Source organism: Cotesia glomerata, linkage group LG3 (assembly GCF_020080835.1).
Source record: "Cotesia glomerata isolate CgM1 linkage group LG3, MPM_Cglom_v2.3, whole genome shotgun sequence".
In the NCBI taxonomy this organism is placed as follows: Eukaryota; Metazoa; Arthropoda; class Insecta; order Hymenoptera; family Braconidae; genus Cotesia; species Cotesia glomerata.
The window spans coordinates 3,072,371-3,097,797 of NC_058160.1; the positions used below are offsets into that span (position 1 = coordinate 3,072,371).

Below are 25,427 nucleotides of genomic sequence, written 5' to 3' on the forward strand. Positions count from 1 at the left end.
GAATCAATGGAATTCCACTGATTTATTTTAAGAGAGTAGAATGGTAACCATTACTATGTTACATAGTAACGAAAATTTTTCTGAGAGTTCTGTCTTAGAAATTGTGATAAAAATATGAACAACCACCCATTCGTTGCGGAATTAAATTCTGAACATAATGATAATGTTTTTTTATTTTTTTGATAAAAATTTCAATTTATTATTAACAAAAAACACAAATAAAATAAAAAATCTCAGTTTTTCGTAAATAACTCAATAACTATAGATGATATCGAAAATCGGAAAAAAGATACTCAAGGAAGTTCGAGCGTAACTAATGAGTCAAAATAATATTAAAATTTTTTTTTAATTTTAGTCTTCCCAATATTTGTAAAATTTCTTTATTTTAATTTAAAATAATTTAAACAATTTAATAATTGATGATTTTGACTTATTTAATAAAGTAGAGTAATAAAATGACTTTCGTATTTATTACTTGCCGGAATAAATAAACAGATTTGGCAATAGCGCGCTTGATTATACCCATAACAGAGACGTGGATGAGTGTGTGAGTTAAACATTTATCTCTCTGTAACTATATTTCTATCCTTTTCTTTTTTCTCAGCTATTGACGCGATGTTGTCAAATCTTTATTCGAATAAATGGCTGACGATAAACGAGTTACAAACATAAAATTTGACTTTAAATATTTCAAAAATTATATCGGTAATGTATTATTATTAAATTGTTTTTATATTTTGCAATAATCCAAGTTTCTTGTGTATAGTTTTTTATCCGTTAAAGTTGGGAGGTTAATATTGAAAAAAATAATTAAAGTCTCGACAAAAGTTTGTCCGCCATAAGAGCCCGCGTATAAGGAGATAAAATATGTGATTTTTAAAATTTAATATCTAAGTAACTAAACGGTGAATCTTTTTTAAATTTTGGGATTAGATAAATTACGTATTTATTTATACGTATACTTAATTTCAAAACTCAAAGTTGGAAATTATTTTTTACATTAGATTCGCTCGAACCTCCTTGAAGAGGAGGAAATTTCTGAAAAAAAATCTCGACTCCCGGAACTCTAGCTTGAAAAACAATAATTTTTATTTAATGTTGAAAATTGGGTTCCACGCGACTTTTGTCACACGGCCGCGCCGATGCTAAAATACGACGGCAGTTGCGCGGAACCCTATTTTCAACATCAAATAAAAATTATTGTTTTTCAAGCTAGAGTTCCGGGAGTCAAGACTTTTTTTTAGAAATTTTCTCCTCTTTAAGAATCTTTTTTCCGATTTTCGATATCACCTACAGTTATTGAGTTATTCACCAAAAATTGAGATTTTTTATTTTGTTTATGTTTTTTGTTAATAACAAATTGAAATTTTTATCAAAAAAATAAAAAAAACAACATCATTATGTTCAGAATTCGATTCCGCAAATAATGGGTGGTTGTTCATATTTTTATCACATTTTATAACACTTTTATCAGCAAATTTACACAGAACTCTCAGAAAAATTTTCGTTACTTTGTAGCATAGTAATGGTTACCATTCTACATAGGAATAAGATCTATTCTTTTCTCTCCTTGTAGGATAAGGCGAGCTGGCTGCAATTTAAAGAATTCTAATGGTTCATTTAGAGTTGGAAATTTAATACGTAATAAAAATTGTAAAAAAATTAGTTATCAGATTTATGAAAGCCAGTTTTTTTCTTGAATGTTTGAATAATTAAAATTGACTATTCTAGTCTTTATTTTTGTTAATAAATAATATTGAATGAATGTTTATATATTTATTAATCGGTAAATTAATGAAGATAGTTATAAATTAATATATTTTTTTTGATTATAAGAAAATTTAAAAATGGAAGATATCTTGCCAGGAAGGTATTAGATTTTTATAATATAATACTGTGAATTAAAATAGACTTAAATAATGGTTAGACTGGAATTAAAATGAATTTTATTATTATTATTATTATTATTATTATTATTATTATTATTATTATTATTATTATTATTATTATTATTACTATTAAATTATTAATTTATCTATTTAATAATTTAAATTATTTAAAAATTTGTTAATTTATGATTATTTATTATGCAAACTTTTAATTAACTTGTTAAATTTTTATGTTAATATATAAGACTTTTGTTTTTTTTTTAAATAATTTTTTTAACAAAAGCGCACGCTCGTACGTACCTGCCGAAAGTTTTGTTTCTTTTTTATTAATGTTACTTTTAATTTAATTATGTTTTTATTATTAGATGTTTTTTTTCATTTTGTAATAAATAATAATATTTATTGTAATTAAAATAATAATTGTACTTACTCCAGTAAAGACAACGAAGGTAGTAAAATAATTGTTGTATTTACTGGAAATTGGGATTGAGAAAAACTTATTTCTCTCCTGTTTGTGGGGATTTATGGTGACAGGGTTTTATAATGGTATGTAAATTTTATAGAATTATTTAATAAACTTTTATAATTTATAAGTGTATTTATTACTCACATGATGATTGAAAATCAAACCCAAATTTTTTTCCTCCAGATCGCTGACATTTATAAAGTCAAAATCAAAATGTCGTTATGGTAATTAAACTGAAAATAAAAATTTTTTGCAAATAAAAATTTATGTATTAATATTAATATCCAAATTTTATAAATTAATAAAAAATATTAAAAACTCGTTTAAATATTTGATCAAAATATTTAATAATTTTTAGAATTTTTTTTAACAAATAAATTATGACCAAAAAAAAAATATAAAAAAATTAGGAAAACGGTTGACCCTGAAGGCCATCCCTGCAACTTCCCGCTACTTTCGTAACTAAGCGCTCAAAATTACACTTATTACGTTTTTGAGCTCTTCGAGTTCAAAAATATAATTTTCGTGTAGTTTTGAGCTCAAAAGTCTGAAAGAAGTTTAATAAAACACTATTTTTTGAATTTTCAAACCGCAATAACTGTTGAATGAATGTACCGATTTTCACGCGGTTAGCGGCAATCGACGCAGTTTTTCAAATTCTATAATATATTTTCAAACTCAAATTGATCGGACCTAAAATTTCGATGTAATTCGAAAAAAATACTTTTTTTCAATTTCTTTTGTCAACGATAACTCACGAACGAATCAACCGATTTTGACCAGCTTGGTGGCGATCAACGTGATTTTCCGATGTTAAGAGCTGATTAGTTTTTGGAATTGATCGGTCAAGCCGTTTGAAAGTTATTAAAAAAAACCACATTTGAAAAAATTTTTTTTCACAGTTTTTTCAAAATTTCTCAAAATCTATCGGTCCGAATCGGTCCAACTTGTATTCAAAATCTAAGTTGAGTCAAACCCTTTCAAATGGCACCAACCGCGATCAAATCAGTCAAGCCGTTCAAAAGTTATGAGAGGTTTACATAGATACACACACACACACACACACACACACACACACACACACACACACACACACACACACACACACACACACACACACACACACACACACACACACATACACACATACAGACATACAGATACCATCGCGGGAATAGTCAGGGAAGCTTCCTAGGACCTCAAAACGTCGAGATCTGATGAAAACTCGATTTTCGAAAAACGGGGTAAAAACAATAACTTCCCGATTTTTGAAAATTTTCATTTTTCTTAGCGGGAAGTTAAAAAATTGACATGTAGAAATTTTAAAAAATTAAAAATGCAATTTTTTTAAAATAATTTTTTGAAACAAATTTTTTTGTTAAAAAAAATTAAAAAATTCTCTAATGACTACTAAATTTAATGTCATATTAGTATTTATAATTAGATTATGTATATATTTAATCATTACCTTTTAATTTCAAAATATGATCTTGGAACGAACAGACATCTAATAATTTTAAAACAAAATTAACACAATAAAAATTGAAAAAAAAAAATTAATGATACTGAAATTGAGTGACATTTGATAAATTTTTAGATTTCGATAGTAAATAAATTGATAAGTAAAATTTATTAATTAAAATTTTTTAAAAATAATTTATTTTTAAAATAAAATTCAAATTTAATAAAATTTCTGCCAATTTCAATGACATAAAAAATTCCAAAAATAAAAATTCTAAAAAATAATTAATGAAATTTTTAATAATAATTTTATTAGTGTTAATTTTGTTTTTTAATTAAATAAAATAAAAATTTTTATGATATTAAAGTTAGCCAACATTCAACAATTTTTTATTATTTTTATCAATTAAATTAAGACTAAAATAATATTTTTAAAAAATTGCACGTGTAATTTTTCAAACTTTCTGCATGTAAAATTTTTTCTTTCAATTTTTTTAAAAATAATTTTTCAATAAAACAAATTGTAAAAATTTTTGAGATGTCGGCTAATTTAATTTTCATAAATTTTTCAGATATCTGGCGATTTCAATACAATATTTTCACTTTATTTATAAATTTAAATTTAATTATTTAATTAAATAAATTAAATAAATATTTAATTAAATAAATTTAATTCACACTACAAATAACACACAATTTTTTCAACCGAACACTTAACAAAAAAGCAAACTGACGCGCACACTCGAAATTTTAAAAAGTGACGCTAGCGCTTGACTGTTGGGTGGCCAAACTTTGAACTAAAATACTACAAGAAAACTCCGAATCTAATTACACAAAATTTTAACATAAAAACGAAATGACGATCAATAATTATATATTCAGGTTGGAAGAAAAAATTCGCCGAACAAAATGAGATATAAATTATAATTAACAACGATAATTAAATAACTAAAATCTGAGTATTTGTAAGAGCGAAATTGACATCGACATTGCCGGGTTTCCGAAGTGCGACTACTGCGCATCCTGTTTGCGTCTCTCGAAACAAATCCAACATTATTGAAACTTTAATGGAACTAATCGATTATTTGTAAAACCAATATTTTTAAAATTAAAAAAATTTTTTTTATAATTTAAAATTACGAAAAATTTTTTTGAATATACATTTAATTTTTTTTAATTAAAATACACTTTTATATTGCGTGAAAAATTTTTAAATTTATGTGAGAAATTACAACTAACGCTCTACTCGGGAAATTTAAATCATCCTCTTCCACATGACAAAATAAGGGTTATGTTCTCCATAACAATAATCAACAATACAGAGGAACAAAATACATCTGACAATAATTTTAAAATAAAAATTACTTTTATCAATTGATATAATTTTATTAAGGTATGTATAATTCAATCAGATTATACTCAAGGATAGGCGCAAAAAAATATAAAAAATTGCCGCCTGTAAGGATGAAAAAGCCGAAAAAAAATGAAGGACAACCATTACCAAGTAAAGAATTATTTATTTAACAAATTTCAATAATAAAAAACATAAAATTATAATTTTTTTAATCATTCAATGAAAATGAAGTTAAAAAACATTTATTCGCTTTTTGGATTTTCTTGTCAGTCAAATTTTAATGACACTCAAATAGCAGACGTTCAACAATTTTTTCTTTTTTTTTATTAATTAAATTAAATAAATTAAATCTAAAAATAATTATTAAAAAATTGCACATATAGTTTTTAAAATTTTCTACATGTGGAATTTTCTCTTTTAATTGTTTTTTAAATAATTTTTCAATAAAATAAATTACAGAAATTTTCAGATGTCGGCTAACTTCATTTTCATAAATTTTCACAAAAAAAATTAATAATACTAAAGTTAGTCGACGTTTTAATTTTTTTTTCATTTATTAATTAATAACTAAGAAATATTTTTTAAAAATTGCACTTACAATTTTTCAAGTTCTTTACAAACGAAAATATTTTTTCATTAGTTTGTAATAAGTTTGTCATTAAAAAAAATTCTAAAAATTTTTAAATGCCGGCTAACTTAATTTTCATAAAAAATAAAGCATGTAGAAATTGTCCAAAACTATACTTAAATACAATTTTAAAAAATTTTTTAAAATTTTCTACTCAATTTATTTGTCAAATAAAAAAAAACTTTTATCTTTTAATTTCACTATCATGTTCATTTTACAAATTTTTAATGAAATTAAATTTAGTTGTCACTTTAAAATTTTTTAATTTTATTCAACAAAAAAATTTGTTCCAAAAAATTATTTTAAAAAAAATTGCAGTTTTATTTTTTTTTAATTTCTAGATGTCAATTTTTTTTCTTATTTTTTTTTTGCCATAATTTATTTTTTATAAAATTCTTAAAATTATTTAAAATATGCTAAATTAATTTTCATAAATTTAAGACATTAAAGTTAGCTGTTACTTTACAATTTTTCAATTTTATTTAACAAAAAAATTTGTTCCAAAAAATTATTTTTAAAAAATTGCAGTTGTAATTTTTTTTTGATTTCTAGATGTCAATTTTTTTTTCTAATTTTTTTTGCCATAATTTATTTTTTATAAAATTCTTAAAATTATTTAAAATATGCTAAATTAATTTTCATAAATTTTTGTCATTGATTCTTCTTAATTTTTAAGTTTTCGATTATGGAACAAGCTCAAAGGACCACCGTATCTACGTTTGGGGACTAGCAAATCACGGTGGCCTTGGAACAGCTGGAAGAACTCGACGAAAGGACGGTTACAATTTCATAGCGAAGCCCAGTCGTTTATTCTTCGGAGAACACCACCAAGTAACTGACATAGCATGTGGTTACGGGTTCACTTTACTCGGAGTTAATTCCAAAGACAAGAACATTGTCTACGGAAACGGCATCAACACCGACTCACAATTAGGCTTCGATGCTAACGATTTCAAGTACAAAGTCACCGGCAAAACTGGGCAACTGCCGCTAGCCCGTCCAATTCCGCTGCCTTTGAAAGAGAACTCCAGCAAAGTCCTGGGACTAGCTGCTGGCAGAGCTCATTCCTTGATACTTACCTCAGAAGGAGTTTTTACGCTGGGTAACAATGCGTATGGACAGTGTGGGAGGTCTATTATTGAGGAGGAGAACCATTTCGAGAGCCATGTCATCTTTCATATTCCAGAGATCAACGGCCAGAAAATAGCTGCTGTTAGTGCTGGGCAAGATCACAGGTATTTTTTTTTTATTTGCTGAAATTTAATATTTTATTTTTAACAAGTTCTAATAATTATCTGATTTTATTTAAATTTTTAGTATTTTTTTGACTGAACAAGGACAGGTTTATGCTTGTGGCTGGGGAGCTGATGGACAAACTGGTCTAGGGCATTATAATAATCAGTGGAAGCCTGAGTTAGTTAAAGGCGAAGTGGAAGGTGAAAAAATAATAAAAGTCGCTGGAATTTCTGACTGCGTACTTGCTCTCAGTGGTAAAATTATTTTTTATTAATTGAAATATTTACATTTTTCAATAAAAAAATATTTAATTTTCATATTATAAAAAAAAAATTTTTAACATTTACAAAATACAGAAAGTGGTAAAGTTTACGGCTGGGGTAATTCAGAGTACGGACAATTACCAGTACAAAATGACAATTACCAAGTAAACACCGCAATCGAGCTATCTGACTTCTCTGAATTCGGACGTATCGTCGATGTCGCTGCTGGTGGGAGCTTTTGCATGGCCTTAACAGGTACCAAAACTAAAATTTTCTCTATAATTAAAATTTCCTGTTTTTTATAAAACTAGAAAATCGAGCGCACTTTGCGCGCTTTTGCTAACATGTTTTTTATTGACAATTTAATTTATCAATATTTTTGGTAGTTTTATTCATTAATATTAAACCGTTGCCAAAGTGCTTACCGTAGCAACGAAAAGCGACAACAATGAAAAAGTCGCATAAATTTTTTTATAAAAGATTTTATACGTATGAAATTTCTCATTTTGTTAAATATATATAAATATATAGAAAATTCATAAAAAATATCAATAATAAAGAAATGACGTTGTATTTTGTCTACTAATGATATTTTGAACGATATAAGCTCATCCGGAAGTCACACTTGTCGAAAGCTTTCATTTGAGTACACACACGATTTTTTCATATATATATATATATATATATATATATATATATATATATATATATATATATATATATATATATATATATATATATATTTCTCATATTTGTGAAATATATAAAATATATAAAAAAATTCGTGTGGGTATTCAAATGAAAGGTCTCGATAAGTGTAACTCCAGGATGAGCTTATATCGTTCAAAATATCATTAGTAAACAAAATACGTCATTTTTTTATTATTAACAAATTTTAGGATATAAGCTCATCCTGATATTACGCTCATCGAGACCTTTCATTTGAGTACAAACACGATTTTTTTCATATATTTTATATATATATGATATTTCTCATATTTGTGAAATATATAAAATATATAAAAAAATTCGTGTGGGTATTCAAATGAAAGGTCTCGAGAAGTGTAACTCCAGGATGGGTTTATATCGTTCAAAATATCATTAGTAAACAAAATACAACGTCATTTTTTTATTATTGACAATTTTTAGGATATAAGCTCATCCTGATGTTACACTCATCGAGAGATTTCATTTGAGTACGCTTCTGTCAAAATGTTTATTATCAACAATTTAATTAATCATTAATTTTACAAATTTTATTCATTAATATTTAACCGTTGCCATGGTAAACGTTGCCATAGCAGCGAAAAGTGACAACAATAAAATCGTCACATCAACTTTTTAATAAAGAATTAAAAATTATAAAATTTTTTTTTGCAGAAACTGGAGATGTTTACACCTGGGGCTACGGTATCCTAGGATTTGGTCCCCGAGTTACAAAAGTCCAAATGCCAACTATGATTCCCAACACTCTGTTTGGCCGGAACCCATACCAGCCAGATATAAAAGTTGAGAAAATCTACTGCGGGATAAATTACATGTGTGCAGTAACGAACCAAGACGAACTTTTCACCTGGGGGCGCAATGCCTACGGATATCTGGGTCTTGGGCACTGCAAAGACCAATTTTTCCCTCTGAAAGTGGCCGTGGGTGCCAAAGTTGAGAAAGTTGCTTGCGGAGTCGACCACACAGTCGCTTTATGCCGCGCATTTATTTAATTAACTATCACATACTACACAGAATTTTATAATTTTGTAAATAACCAATTGCAACTTAGTTTATTATTAGTTATATAAGCAATAAAAATTATTTTTAACGTCTAAATAACAAAACCTTTAAAAGTGTTATTTTATCTCGGGACTTATCTTATCACTGATGTTATATTATCGTTGTTGATTCATCTGAATCGACGGAACCTGTAACACTAGTCTAAAATCTATTTTAGAAAGTTATTTATACCTTCAATTATTTTTTATATTTTATATATTAGAAAAATGAAACAAATTTTTTTTTTATTTAATTATAAATTATTTGTATCGTTAATATCAATGGGAATAATAGCAACAATAATAGTTTCAGGTGTCAAAAGTGAAAAAAAAATTCCTAAATATTTGGAAGAGTGTTACACTAACGAAACATTAAGTGGAGCACGTTTGCCGATGACGCTGAATGTCCTGATAGATATTTTCCGTAAAATAGAGTTACATGTACAAAATTCAGTAGATTTGAGACTACTGGTGACTTCGATGTTACACAGATTCAAATTTGATGGCATAGAACAGCACCAAGTAAAAATTAGCCTAATAGAAGGCATTCTCCCGTTCAGCGGCACCGGGAGTCAAAGAGTTAAAAATGAAATCATCAATGAGTTCATACCTGGCAACCCGGATTTTTTTCCTGTACAATCATTGAGCTTGGTAGAACGATGCACTCTACATCGCGCTATTTCGAATACTATTGCTGATCATGATCAACCCGAGAGTAAATTGTGTGTTGATAGGCCTACTGAAAAAATATATGGTAAAGTTTTTTCGGTGTAACTAATACAGTGTAGAAATATAAAAATTGAATTTTTAATTTCAGCGAAACCAGTGGAAAGTAAAAAATTGTGTCCATTGGAGCAAGGAATTATTTTAACTGAATTTGGTACAGTAGCACCGGGAACACTAATAACAGGAATCGCTGCTGCTCTTCAGTACCAGACTATTGCTGTAAAACTTTTATATGATTCAATACCGAATCCGTATGATTTTAATGAAGATGAAGTGGATTTCGTGATACCAAGACATGAAATTCTGGTTAATAAATCTATGTGGTTCAGTAATTTGCAGCGATCAAATGCTCAAGTTGATAATATTTGGTTGGCTACAGTCGCTGGTAATTTATAGAGAACATAAATATAAATAATTTATACTAGCAACCTTGCAGTCACTATGTTACTGCCGTGACTTGTGAAGTATAAATAAATAAATAAATTTTGCTTTATTAAATAATGACTTTTGTTAAATTGCAATGTACTTTAGTAACTATTGACGTTTTTAAAGATATAAGCTCATCCCGATGTTACACTCATCAAGAGCTTTCATTTGAGTACCCACATGCATTTTTGATATATTTTTCATATATACATATATATAATATATATAAATATATAAAATATATGAAAAATTGATGTGGGTACTTAAATGAAAGGTCTCGATGAGTGTAACATTGGGATTAGCTTATATTTTTAAAAATATAAATAGTTCACAAGATACAAAGTCATTTCTTAATTACGTTAAATTGCACTGTACTTTTTTAACTATTGACGTTTTTAAAGATATAAGCTCATCCTGATGTTACACTCATCAAGTGCTTTCATTTGAATACCCACTTGCAGTTTTGATATATTTTTCATATATACATATATATAATATATAATATATATCAATATATGAAAAATTGATGTGGGTACTCAAATGAAAGGTCTCGATGAGTGTAACATCGGGATGAGCTTATATTTTTAAAAATATCAATAGTTCACAAGATACAAAGTCATTTCTTAATTACGTTAAATTGCACTGTACTTTCTTAACTACTGACGTTTTTAAAGATATAAGCTCATCCTGATGTTACACTCATCAAGAGCTTTCATTTGAGTACCCACATGCATTTTTGATATATTTCTCATATATACATATATATAATATATATAAATATATGAAAAATTGATGTGGGTACTCAAATGATAGGTCTTGATGAGTGTAACATCGGGATGAGCTTATATCTTTAAAAATGTCAATAGATCACGAGTTACAGGGTCATTTCTTAATTAAGTATCTTGAGATAGAGCATTTTGGAATGCAGCCTAAATACTTATCATCATAAATTGACTATTGGTGAGAATGATATGAAACCTTGAAAAGACACAACTCCAGGTCAAGACTTTTCCAACGATACTAAATTTAACTATAAAAACCAATTTTATCATATAAATCCACTGGCCACAAAATTTCGCTTATTCTTTTAATAATATAGATTTACTAAGCCAAAATTTTTTTAATTATAATTTGTAACTCTGCAAGTTGCTAGTTAAATATAAAAAATTAAACCTTGTTAAAAAATGAATTAATTAATTTAATAATAATTACAGGTGAATTGGCTGAGTTGGTTATTTATGAAGGTCCAATAAAAGGTGAAAAAATGTCATTAGGCTCAAGTGGATCTTGGGACAGTACAATGAGACCAATGTTATTTTATTTACTGAACAAAGATGACAATTATGAAGTTACCAGAGCTGAAATTGTCGGTGCTGTTGATGGTAAATTTATTAAATAATTTACAAATTAAATTTTTTATCATTCTACTATTTTAGGTTTCATAATAGCAAATAGTTTGCGAACATGGATAAAATATTTCAACAACTTACGACTCAGCCAAATTTTCGAGATTTACTACTCATCAAAAGGTGCATTTTTCGACTCTAATATCGCAGCGTGCGAGCGTGGTAAAGTTTTCTGGTACCACGCTTCTCGTAAAATGTTAAAAGAACAAGTAACCTGCTAATATTATCCCTTGATATTAAATTATTGATAGCCATCAATTTTAATAAATTTATTTATTTATTTATTACAGACCTACGCAGTATCACAAATTTTGGCGTACAAAAAAAGTATATCCTACATGACGGACGAGTCCCTAAAAACAATGGTTAATCATGCAGTATCCAAATTCACGACTTATGTAAACGATCATTTATTCACAGAATTACGTTGTCACAAAGAAAAAAAATATCCACGCGTCCAAGTTCTAGTAGCGTTTGACGGTTCTTGGTCTAAAGAGTACACTCAAGATTTTCTATCGTAAAAATATTTTTAAAAATTAAATAATTATAGGGTAAATGCACCAATTGTTGACCAATTAAGGTTTTCTTTTTTTGTACTAAGCTATAAAAAAACTATTAACTTATTCAAACCAATTTGTAATGGATTTTATTAAAGTTAAATACTTAATTGATAATAATTAATAACTATTTATAATAAAAATTAACAAAATTATATTAATTTTGTTAATCAAGTGTCGAAATACTAAAATCACCAATTAATTGACCGCTAAAATAAATATAAGTAATTTTGTAAACTACGTATAAGTAATTGAATTTATTCAGTACTTTTGAAGTATTAACTTTATCTTTCACAGACATTGCACTTTGAGCTAAACTAACAGTATAATTTTAAATCGTATCTTTTTATAAAATAATATAAATAATAGTAATAATTAATATAGTCATATTTCTTTAGATAACAAATTTATTCTGATGACGATAATTCTTCAGATTCATTTGAGATTTTTTGATTCTGCCTTTTTTCAATTAAAGCTTTTTTACAAGCTTGCAAATCTCTTTTTTTTAATTGCTTGGCAATTTTTTCTTCCAATAATTTGTTCTTTAATAACCGTAGAAAAATTACAACAAAATAAAATTTACTAACCAAAAAAGATTTTAATTATTATTGTTTAATTATAAATATACATTTTATAATTATACTAAATATACGGTCATTAATTAGATCGTGATAAAATCAGGGGGTCCAATAGATGACCGAATGAATTTTTTACTGATTAATTAGCCTTTGACGGATCCAATAGTTGACCGGTCTTAAAATATTTTTTTAAAGCTGTAATCACTGCGCAATTTTTTATGATCACTAAATGCTATATTTTGTTTTTTTAATACACTTAGAAAAAAAATCTCCTTGTAAAATAATAATTAATTAACTTTTATATACATCGGTCAACTAATTGGTGACTGGTCAACAACTGGTGCATTTACCCTAATTAAATTTAAAAAATCAATTTAACATTTATTATTTTTATTAATTTTTAGAGTACTAATAGAAGACTTAAATGTCTCCTTGTATGGTTCAAAAATAGGAATTCTTAATGGTGAAAACGGAGACTGGATTTTAAATACTACCGACAGCCCGTCGACGGCTCACGAAAAAATTTCTACCCTCGATGCATCAACTTGGCCGAATAATTTAAACATATTCTCGGTAATTAACACCGCGAATAATTATTTAACTACAATATGGAGTCAAAAATCTGCGAATCATGACATAGGAAATTTGGGACAAGTGATTTTACTTCTGGCTCCAAGGACGGTTGTAAAAGAAGGTGAAAGACAGGACATAAAATCCTCTTTGATAAATTTAAAATCCAACCATCCGGATGTCAATATTGTTTACTTTGTGTCTAAAAAAAACGCGGCAAGCTTCAGAGAATTTTTGACTAGTCCTGAAGATTACTTGATTGACTCCCGGATTGATGAGATTGCCAGCTACGTATCTACGATTCCGCGAAGCCTGAGGCTGAATTGCAGTGAAAAAAATAGCAGTTCTCATGAACAAGTCGAAGATTATGTGAAGCCCCAGGAGTCGATTTTTTACCGGCTAGACCCGCAGTGGAGGTGGAATACGCAGAGAATTTCTATGACGATTATTTCGGTGGGATACGGGAGCTTTGAAGTTTGCTGGTGGACGCAGTTTGACGGAAATGTAATAAAAAATAGATATAATTGCCGGGAACTTTCGGGACATTCCGAGTTTATTATTAATGATACTCAAGATTGTAAAAATAAAAACGCTAATTGTCCGGGAATTTATTATCAAATTCGTGGATTGAATTCTTTAAAAAAATGCGCTGGTAATTTTTATAATGTTATAAATCAAATAATTAATTATTTTTTTTAATTAATTATTGTTTATTTAATAATTGATTAATTAGTAATTAAAATTTTTTTTTACAGAAATTGAGTGCAGAACACCAGAATATATCAGATATTTATTACGGCTCAATATTCAATGCTCACGTGCTTCGATATTGGAAAGTAAAAATTTATTTGTCTTCTTACTGCTAATTCTTGGAATGGATTATTTAATAAGTTGATTTTATACGAAAATCTTAATTTATTTATAGTGTTTTAACATACAAAATTTTTTACTTACATATTTTATAATTACTCGTGTTGAGATTAAGATTAATTGGAATTTAATTGGAAATTTTGAGCGGTAAATTCGTATATTAATCTGATGAGGTACTGGAAGTTACTCGAGTCGGCAAGTGTGCCGAGGTTAGAGTCAGCAATAAGTAAGTCAAGTGGTGGAAGGAAATCCTCGATAGAATCTCCTGAAAAAAATTAAATATACATTTTTTAATATTTAGTCATCATTTTTTATTTAATAACTACTCCTCAAATTTAAGTTGATTATTGTTTTGATGTGGGGCTCTACTTATATTTGGACGTAAAAAAAAAATTAAAATTTTGCTTTATTAAGTAATGACTTTTTTTTAAATTGAACTGTACTTTCTAAAATATTGACGTTTTTTAAGATATAAGCTCATGCCAATGTTACACTCATCAAGAGCTTTCATTTGAGTACCCACATGCATTTTTGATATATTTTTCATATATACATATATATAATATATATCAATCTATGAAAAATTGATGTGGGTACTCAAATGAAAGGTCTCGATGAGTGTAATGTCGGGATGAGCTTATATCTTTAAAAATGTCAATAGTTCACGAGATACACGGTCATTTTTTAATTATGTATCTAGAGATAGAGTATTTTCGAATACAGCCTAAATACTTATAAAATAAATTGACTATTGGTGAGAATGAAATGAAACCTTGAAAAGGCCGATTTTATCATACGACTATCCTGGACACAAAATTTTTCTTTTCTTAATAATATAGATAAATAATGAATTTTTTCAGAATTTATAAAATTTAACTCAACTGCACCAAAAAATTTCAATGCAATACATAAAATATGTTGTAAAAATTAAAAAAAAAATTATTGCATCGTTTTTAAATTGTTGATTGAAGATTAAACTTAATAAATTTTTCAAAAATCAATAGAAAAAATTATATATTATTAAAATTAAAAAAAAAAGTTATCGATAATTCTATTTTTTTTTTTTTTTATATTTTATAGCTAAAAAACAATAAAGCCCCTCATCAAAACTCCCTAAAATTAATAACCAAAAAAACTACATACCATGTACATGAATAAGACTAATTATTTTAAAGAACAACATCTGCTGAATCTGCTGCTCTGGATTCTTAGAAACAACGTCCCATCTATCGCGCTGCGCAGCTCTCGCCCAGATGCTGACCTTCAATCCCATTTTATCTTCACTCTCATCAACGTAGTCCAGCAAGTCCAAAGCTTTTTTAAAGTCAAAATCAGTCACCGGAACATTTTCTTCGCACGTGTACAACTGTAACCAACAATTCGAATCATTAACCTAAACCCATCAACTTATTTAAAAAAAAAAAAAAAAAAAAAAAAAAAACTTACAGTAATCAATTCAACAGGAGTCAAAACTTTCAATTTTTTGATATCATATCCATACGCCTCCAAAACATCCGCAGGCAATTCTTCTTGATGAGCAATCAACTCCAACTCCCTATTAATCCTCTCGCAATTCTCATTGATTTCCTCCTGGATCTCATTCGAGCAAATGAGCGCCAATTTTCCCAAACTCAACATGCTCTTCTTCCTCCTCACCAGCTCAGTCTCTCTGATCGCAAGTTTATGCAAAGTATCAGCCGCCAATCTGTACTCTTCCATCAAAGAATTCTGAACCCAGCTTAGCTCCGGATGCTCCGAGATTTTCTCCATCAACTCTCCCTTTCCTTCTCTCCTACACCTCTCGACCAGCTGGCCCGATCTTCCGTCCTTAACATACCAAGAGAACAAGAACCCAGCAAAATCTTGAGCAGCAAACTTCTCCGCGTAGCTATCCAGTCTAGCTTTATTATCAGTCAACTCGCAGATCCTCACCAGAGAAGCAAAGTCACAATATTTCTCCGCCAACATCGCCGCATTTTCAAACTGCTCGTTCCTGATCAACGGCGCGATCAAATTAGTTCTCTCTGCTTCATACTGCTTCACCAGAATCTCAAACTTATCCGTACCTCGGATACTCTCCAGGTGACACTTTTTCCCATCGAGAATCAAATCAACCAGACCGACAATCTGCTCGTACAATTCATTTTTCAAGGATGTATCATTGGTTCCAGTAACTCCATGCTTCAACGTCAAATTTTGCAAAGTATACAAACAATTTCTTAAATCTTGTTTCCCAGAAGATGAAGCAGCTGTCCAGGGCAAATATTCCGTGACGGCCTTGGAGTTGCTCGTCGGTACGAATCTATCAGCATTCGCTTGCCTGAATTTAATAACCTGAATAGTGAAATAGAAAAAATTGTTAAATGGTGAGATTTAAATTGCTTGAAGTTGAATGCTTCAAAAACCAAAGCAATCATCTTTGACGGTAGACTAAAAGTTAGCAATGATGCTTGTATAAATGCGGAGAATATTTTAGTTAATAATAGCGTTATTCCCTATGTTAATACTGTCAAATATCTAGGGGTCATTTTAGATAATAATCTCTCTTGGGAACATCAAGTATTAAAGATTGTAATCAAGCTATGAAAACGGTAGCTCAACTTAAAATTAACAATGAAATATTTAATGAACATTTGCGAATAAAATTAGTGACTACACTTATATTCCCGATTTTTTATTATTGTTGTGCTGCGTTTACTAACATGTCGAAAAAGCTGCTACTTAGGTTACAGAGAGAAATGAATTCTTGTGTAAGATTTATTTTCAAACTATCCAGATATGAACATGTAACCCCGTATTATAATAAATTAGGGTGGCTAAAATTAAGGGGTTATATACAGTTAGAAGGCCGAAAAAAAAAGCGAATTTTCCAGAATTTTTTCTGAGAAAACTTTTAAATTATTGATCTAAAAATTTGTGCACATAATATGGTATCTTTTAACTGTATTTTAAAACTTAGTATTAGTAAAAATATTTATTTGGAAAGGAGCTACAGCTGATCTCTGGGAGCTCCTCTTAAAAAAGACGTTTTGCGGTGACTACTATATCTCTGAACTGAATCCTCTGAAATTGAAAAACCGAACAGATTTCGTTAAAGTAATGTTAAATCTAGTAATTAATCAAAGGAATAAGCAAAATAAATTTTTTTGACAAAATGGCGGTTTCTCAAAAAAAAAAAAAAATTGATTTTTGATCAAAATTTCGGCTTTAAATTGTTTGTGAAAAAAAAATATTTATCGGTGAGAAAAAATCTTCGATTAATTATTAAAAAATATACTTAAGAAGCTCGTGTTAAAATTTGAGACTAATCGGTTTAGCCGTTTTCGAGTAATGTTGGTCACCGACTTTGTAAACACCATTTTGAGAAAAACGCGTTTAAAGTTTGAAAAGCACTTTATATAGGATAAATTTTTTTTTTTTTATTTGCGTGTAACTTCGAAAATATTCACCGGAACGATATGAAATTTTCTGTGTGTATTCTTAAATATATGTACATTAAGAAAATGAAATAAAAAAAAAAATCGATTTTTTGAAAATTCTAACTGTATTAACCCCTTAAGTAAGAGACGAGATTACTTCATAGCTTGTTTGTTTTTCAAAGAAATAAGGCTAAATTATCGGCAGCTGTTTGGCCCAGGACTTAAATATCTTAATGTTTCAATGCGTAGAAGTGACATTAGACAAGATTACTTGCGTCTGCCAAGAGCAAATAGTAATATGTATGAACAATCTTTTATAATCCATGGCATACGTGTCTGGAACTCGTTGCCACTTGGGCTGACAACTGCGGATAGTCTTCCCGAATTTCAAAATGCCTCTTTTTCATTTTATATATATATATATATATATATTTATATATATTAGGGTGGCGCAAAAAAAAACGACTATTTTTTTTTTTCGAGTCTCAAGTGAAAAAATGTCAGTTTTTGATATTTTAAGAGCCCTCTCCAAAGAACAGCTCAAAAAAAAATTTTTATATATATATATATATATATATATAAATGTATTGCTTATTGATGGCCTTGAGGGAGCTTCTAAGGACAAATAAATATATATCTAACTATCTAACTAACCTCGTGTAAAACTCCCAGAAGAATAGCATTAACTTGAGAAATATACTGTGAAATCTGCTGCGCTGGCTTCTCAGACTGCGTGACCTCTACAGCGCTGCTCACCAAATTCGGCAGGACCAAATGAATAGAACTAACTTCTCTGTAAAAAATATCCCTGGCTGTCAGCTCACTGGAAGCATTACCAGCCGCTTCTTCCGACAAAGTCTGCTCTATAACTTGGTCCATCAAATCAGGGTATCTATTTTGTAAATTAAATATCGCCAAGGCAGCAACTATTTTCTCCGCGTACTCTCCAATGACATGAGAAGTCGCCATGATCACTCCGCGGTAAGTAACAGCGCAGAACCGGTCCCACAAGCCGTAGTCTTTAAGAAAACTAACAAACAAATTGAGCGCTTTTTGCTTTCCTTCCAGCTGATGAGGAATCTGCATGGACATCACAGTGGTGATTGTCAGCGAGGAGTCCAAGTGATTGGCCCACCTGGGATCATTAGCAGGGTAATCATCAATCAACTTGCTAGCAACCTTCAAAGCAAGAGTGTCCAAGCTCGCGTCAATATCCATCACCGGTTCTTCTTCAATTGGAAAAAGCTCCGCTAGGATCTGCTGGCACTCGGACTTGTTTTGTCTCAAGTGGAACAAAAAGGCAGCTTTGAGCTGCTCGACCCCATCAGAGGTGTAGTACATCTCGCGTATCTTGTCATTGGAGTACATAGTCTCGAGATTTTCTCCGGGAGAATCCACGCTGGTGTTACTTAAATCAGCGTAACTCGAGTTGAAGTCCTGAGCTGTGAAATCTGAGGTCTGGATGGTGATAAGTCCTAAATTCCGGGTGAAGAGAATCGGAGTGTTGGAGCACAAGTCACCTCCGAGGATTTTATCCTCTCCCCGACGGATGAGTTCAATTTTATCCTGCTCGTTCTCGTTGGTCACGTTGACGACCAGGACCGAGCAGTAATTGTAGACGATCGCTTCCCAGCCGGATAAAATAAACCGGTAGGAGTTGATGGTGTTGTCGATGTTGTCCTGGTAGAGCAAGGGACCTACTTTAACCGGGATGAACCACTTGAAGGGGGTTATTAAAGTGGTGGAATTTAGCTGGAGAAGTCCCAGAGCAAACTGGACTTGGGGAGAAATTTCCTCGCAGTGAGCGGCTACTAGCAGGACGATTCCCTCGTCGTTGGTCTGCATGTCGATCAACCAGGTGTGGATGCTTGAAGGATTGCAAGCTGCGTTCTCCCAGGAGACTCGCTGGAAGGCCTGGGCTACCACGTGGCCTACATCCTCGTCGAACTCCATCTTCTCCTGGTCGTTGACCGGGAATGACCAGTATTGCAGGGAAGAGCCGGCGAGAATTAGCACTCTTGAGCCTTGGTCACCGAAGTAGGTGCACAGGACCTTCGACAACTTCGTCTCGGTCATCGGGGACTGCGGGATGGTTCCGAATATCAAGGAGGACATCCGACGGCCAATACCCCCGAGCCACCCGGGACTGGTCCGAAGGACTCGGCAGGTGATGGTGTTCCTCCCGGCGACGAACAGCGGCTGGAGGAGAGCCACGGTGCAGGTTGTGGTCGCCAGGATACACCCGTGGCCAGGAATGTGGGTCAGACAGTCGACTTCCTGGCCGGCAAGCTCCGCCGATATCTCCACCGAGGACTCCTCGTGGGCGACCGAGGGCCAGTAGCGGACGATTCCTTCTGGAGAGACCGCCATGCAGGAGGGAACCTGGTGGCCTGGGGATGTCCACACGGAGATGCAGTCCGCTTTGTGGGCAAGGTCGCTCTGGGGGAGGAGAAGTTCGCGGCATTGGCTTTTGAAAGCTAGTCGTTGCTGCTTCGGGTCGTGGAGAGTTGTTTTACATTGCCATACTAAGAGACGTCGGTTGCAGACCAGCCAGGCCCATCCATGCTGGGATACTCGGACAGTTACCTGCGTGCTACGGTCCACGAAGGTCAGTGCTTCGGTGACCAATACGGGTAAGGAGGAACCGAAGGACTCTACTGTGTGACCCGCGCTACGGCATAGAACCTGGATTGACTGGTTTGAACGACCGGATATGCTCACTCCGCTGGAATTTGAAGAAGTTTGGTTAGTTGTTTTTTGAGAAATGTTAGAGTAGATTTGGTTAAAAATATAAATATAATTAAGGGTGCATTATATATACATATAAAAATAATGAAAAGTACACAATTAGAATGATTCTCACCAATTTATGTCGTCAATTTATGGTGATAAATATTTAGGCTGCATTCGAAAATGCTCTATCTCTAGATACATAATTAAATAAAAAGACCATTCGGCAGCCGAAATGGAAGTAGATTTCATCATGAATAGAAAAAAATATAACAAAGATTGTATACAGAACTAGGGCTTTTAACTTATATGCAATCGACAAAAATATATATCGACGGACAAATACTAAAACCAGTGCAATAGCAAATTTCATAATTGGCATAGGGGAATGGGGCATAATTTTGAGACTACACATATGACATGGTACTCACATTGAAGCTTATTTAAAGAGCTTTCGGATGCAATTTACAGAATTGCAATAAGTTATCCCATTCAAAAGTTATTCGAGTTCGAAAGTGAAGAAATATGAATTTTTATGATTTTCAAAATTTTGAAATCCTGGTATTTCTAAATTACTTGACCGATTAAGCTCATCTTCGAACTTGACTTTGGTATTTATCTGTAGAATAAGTATGTTGAGTTTGGTAGAGATCCGTTGTAAATTGGCGACGCTATCGTCCTGACAAGCCGCGTTATATCCCATATATATAAATATATATATATAGATATATAGCATATATATATATATATATATATATATATATATATATATATATATATATATATATAAATACATACATATATAAACTTTTGAACCATATGCATTTTCTGAATTCGCTTGACGAGCTGAGTCGAAATATAGCAAAATTTTTCAAAAGTTCCGTCATGAGGACCAATGCAATAGTTAGATTTCTATGAAATCTACTAAAAATGACCCTGTATCTTGTGAACTATTGACATTTTCGGTGTCATAACGCTGATTTATCACAAAAAAATCTGGAAAACGGTTGACCTTAAAGGCCATCCCTGCAACTTCCGCTAATTCCATATCTAAGCGCTTAAAATTGCAGTTATGAGGTTTTTGAGCTCTTCAAGTCAAAAGTCTGATAAAAATTTCGATTATTCGTTAATTTATTCAAGAGTTATTGCACTTCGAAAGTTCAAAAAATAGTGTTCTTTGAAACTTTTATCAGACTTTTGACTTGAAGAGCTCAAAAACCTCATAAGTGCAATTTTTTGTGATAAATCAGCGTTATGAGACGTGCACTTTTCTGATTTTCAAAAATTATCTTTTCTCTCCGTGTAGAGTAATAAATTGATAATTCCGTGAAACTTTTTAAAAATTTAATTCGTTAAACTCGGGTCATGATTTTCTTACAGTAAACGAAATAAAGAAGAAAAAAATTTGATACATGAGTAATTTTTTTTTTAGCTTCATGAAAATATTACCACGTCAGAACCAATTTTACACATAAAAATAATTTTTAAGACAGTAATAAATTAATTTGTATCAGTTTAATACTTGAATAATCAAAATTTTATACATTTAGAAGTTTACGTCTGAATAACTTTAGAACGGCTGTCTTTATGATAAAAGTGTAAGAGACCTTTTTTTGTAGAGCGTTGAATTCTCTACAAGAATATGCTATGGACTTATTTATATGAGGTGCGTATGCCGAGCTAAAAAAATAAACAAAAAAAAAGAATTGTTTTTCCTATGTTATTTAAATGGGAAATGAAAAATTAGGGACAGATACCTCTAAATATTAATATTAAGAGCTCCGCTTTGAACAGGCTTCTGTTCTCACCTTCATGCAAGTTTTCAGCCTGTTTTTTCGTTGAAAAAAAAAGTCGCCTAAAATTTAAACACCCTAATGGAGACCTTTGTGACGTATCACAACTTATTGCGTAGATTTCAACCGATAACAGATTGCACACTAAGACTCATTTATAAATCTTTTTCTAAATTTAAAATTGCCTCAAAGGTCGCCTGGGGTCCACTAGACTCCATGTGTCCTCAACGGGTTAATTATCCAGAAAGAAGATGCAAACCACTTATCGCACATGTGAGTATTTTACATTTAATATGTAATTATTAGTTTTTGTAATAATAACAATAAAATTGATTTTTTTTTAATTATTTTATGATTATTCTACAACGTCAAAATCAGTGCAACAGAACCATGTGAATTTCCAAAAATAATCAGAAATAGTTTTATTTGTTTTTAATGACACTTGGAATTTTTATTCATTAATAATTATTAATCTTAATTAAAAATTTATTGATAATTAATAATAAAAATAGGTATTATGATCTGGACATTTTTATGACTGGTTGAATAATAACGTTAGGTAATTATTTCTTATAATTAGAAATTGATATAAAAAATAACAAACGCAGTGGGACAGCGTATAAAAGCTCGAGAAAAATATTCCTGATGTCATATTATCAAAAACTTTTTCTTTCTACACAAATAACTCAATATTGAAGAAAATAAAAGCCATGTTGAAGACAATATTACTTATGTTACTAATATACTTCGCGGTTGGAAGTTCAATTCATTATCCGGCAAGAAAATGCAAACCACTGCACATATTTGTAAGTATTAAATTATAAAAGTATGTAATTAATAAATTTAAATGAAAACGAATGACTTGGTGATTAATGTCAATAATAATAATTTATATTTTTAGTTTTATTAGCTGTCCAGTCTAATACAACAATTTTTTCTCCAATTTTTCGTAATATTGTTGGACAGCCAATAAAACTAAAAATATAGAATATTATAAAACCAGTCTTTAGAAAAAATAAATATCAAAAATATAATAATAATGTTGTTTTCTTTCTCCAGTGTGACAATAGTTCAGAATGTTGCTCCAAAGTTTGTGACATCAAAGATACAGGCGTAAAATTATGTTCAAAGACAGAAAATAGTTCTTTAACTACTAATCAACAAGAAAAATCAACTACACGGCCATGTAAAGCTTACAAAGTATCTAAAGCAACATTTGATTGCAGTTAAATTTATTTAATAAACAGCTTATTAGACTTTACTATAATATAATTCAATTACGTTAATTATTTTTAAGAATTTAATTTTTTTTTGATAGTTCAAAATTAAGTTAAAGTGATTAATAAAAAAAAATCATTTAAATCATTTAAAAAACCGTTACAAATCAATGACGACGACTCTATGCCTCAAAAAAATGTTTTTATTTTGTCATTATTAAATCGAAGTTTAATTTACTAATCTGTTACTTTTTTGTTATTATTATTATTAGTTTTGTTCTAAACTAAACGAATTTTGTTTACTAATAATACAAATCTAATTTAATTAAATAAGCATAAAAACATTATACATTAAACATAAAATACTAATTAAAATTTACAAAATAACCAATGTTTGATAATCGGTCAACTACTGGAACACTCCGGTCAATTTACTGGATCAAGCCGGTCAACTACTGGTGTTTTTATCTTATCTGCATTTAAATGTGAATTTATATGTAATTTTATGAATAATTCAAATAAATAACATCACATATCAAAAACTTGAATATTTTAAATTAAAATAAACTTAAAATTTGTATTTTAGCGTATAATAATTATATTACGATCAATTGAAATGCCAAAAATCCTTAATCGGTCAACTACTGGTACATTTACCCTATTAATAATTGATAATCATTAAAAATTTTTTTATTTCTTTAAAATTGTAAATTAGTATAATTATTTCATTTCAAATTCACGAAAATGAAATTAGAAGACATTTAACAATTTTTATGATTTTTTTTGTATTAAAAAAATTGTTTAAAAAAAATTAAATAACTATAAGTGCAATTTCGTTAAAAATTTTTTTTTTAGTTATAATTTAATTAATAAAATAATTTTTAACCGTCTACTTATTGTAGTATCATTTAAATTTCATTTTTTTATATATTTAGCGATTTTATAAAAAATAATTTACCTGCTTTGCCTCCTCAATGATTGTGCCATAGACAATCTTTTTCTCGACGGCGATGACACACTGCGACTCATAAAGCTCCCAATACTATGCCGGTCCATTTTTATTTTATTTTTCAACTCCAACAGATCTGCAATTAATTTCAAATATTAGTTATCAAGAAATTTATAAAAAATAAAATTTATTTAATTTATTATTTTATTAAAAAAATACTAAAATTAATTATAAAATACTCGAAAAATATTTTTAAATTTTTAAATAACCAGGAAAATAAAACTAAAATTATTAAGTTGAAAAATAACTAAGTAAATAATTATATTAAATAAACATTTTAACAATTCACAAATTAAATAAATTGTGTTAAATTTTTTTTTTTTAATTAATAAACTCGAAAACAAAAACCACAAATAATTTTTCAAACTTAAGATAAAAATTGTAAAAAAAATTAATTTCATAACAATAAAAATAATCAAATTAAATGAAAATTAATTTAGCAGATATTTTATAATTTATGACAATTTTTTGATTGCATTTTTAATTTATTAAAATTTCTACAAGTCCATATTTTTAATAATTTATTTTTGCCATAAATTATTTATTAAAGAAAATTAAAAAAATTGTGGCGACAGATAAATTTAATGTCATTTATAATTTTAAGAATTTTTTTAACAAATAAATTGTCAAAAAAAATGAGAAAAAAAATTGACATTTAGAAAATTAAAAAAACAAAAAATCCAATTTTTTTTAAATAATTTTTCGGAGCAAATTTATTTATTTAAAAAAAATTAAAAAATTGTCAAGCAACTTTTAACTTTAATGTCAATTCAAATTAATTTTTTTATTAACAATTACTAAATAAAAAAAAATAATAACGGTCTTTCTAACCTATTTAGCTGTAAAAAATACAAAATCTTGAAATTACACTTATTTTCGTATCGCTTGCATAAATAATTATTTACAAACTTGTCATTAATAACCAATAACAATAATAAATACAAACATAAAAAATAAATAAACAATTTATATTATCAAATTTAATTATTTACGTATTTCAAAACTTTCAATCTGAGGTTACGCCGGTTTTAAAATTTCTCTCGAACTTTTTTCACTCGAACAT

The 25,427-nt window shown here is 29.3% G+C and overlaps 3 protein-coding genes and 1 long non-coding RNA gene across 5 annotated transcripts; 3 read left to right on the top strand and 1 right to left on the bottom strand.

The window, feature by feature from the left end:
- The first annotated feature begins 5,084 nt into the window (after window positions 1–5,084).
- LOC123262116 (RCC1-like G exchanging factor-like protein) lies at window positions 5,085–9,060 on the top strand. Its single transcript, XM_044724190.1, has 5 exons — window positions 5,085–5,320; window positions 6,475–7,033; window positions 7,116–7,288; window positions 7,391–7,552; window positions 8,678–9,060. Exons 1-5 carry the CDS (start codon window positions 5,212–5,214, stop codon window positions 9,013–9,015), a joined length of 1,341 nt encoding a protein of 446 aa, XP_044580125.1. The 5' UTR covers window positions 5,085–5,211; the 3' UTR covers window positions 9,016–9,060.
- LOC123262110 (nuclear pore complex protein Nup133) lies at window positions 6,965–25,334 on the bottom strand. Of its 2 annotated transcripts, XM_044724153.1 has the most exons (7): window positions 25,196–25,334; window positions 24,314–24,440; window positions 18,270–20,340; window positions 15,643–16,530; window positions 15,340–15,562; window positions 14,281–14,461; window positions 6,965–7,051 (listed from the first exon to the last, which is right to left on the bottom strand). In XM_044724153.1, exons 2-6 carry the CDS (start codon window positions 24,409–24,411, stop codon window positions 14,313–14,315), a joined length of 3,429 nt encoding a protein of 1,142 aa, XP_044580088.1. In that variant the 5' UTR covers window positions 24,412–24,440; window positions 25,196–25,334; the 3' UTR covers window positions 6,965–7,051; window positions 14,281–14,312. The 2 variants fall into 2 exon arrangements, with proteins under 2 accessions (XP_044580088.1, XP_044580087.1); XM_044724152.1 differs by lacking the exon at window positions 6,965–7,051 and having other exon boundaries at window positions 14,240–14,461.
- LOC123262112 lies at window positions 9,292–14,235 on the top strand. Its single transcript, XM_044724175.1, has 7 exons — window positions 9,292–9,817; window positions 9,881–10,174; window positions 11,430–11,597; window positions 11,652–11,830; window positions 11,912–12,138; window positions 13,161–13,978; window positions 14,082–14,235. The coding sequence occupies exons 1-7, from the start codon at window positions 9,292–9,294 to the stop codon at window positions 14,219–14,221; spliced, it is 2,352 nt and encodes a 783-aa protein (XP_044580110.1). The 3' UTR covers window positions 14,222–14,235.
- Window positions 22,122–23,392, top strand: LOC123262131. The gene is made up of 3 exons (XR_006508870.1): window positions 22,122–22,411; window positions 22,719–22,944; window positions 23,198–23,392. It is a non-coding gene; the product is annotated as an uncharacterized LOC123262131 (long non-coding RNA).
- Window positions 25,335–25,427: the final 93 nt, after the last annotated feature.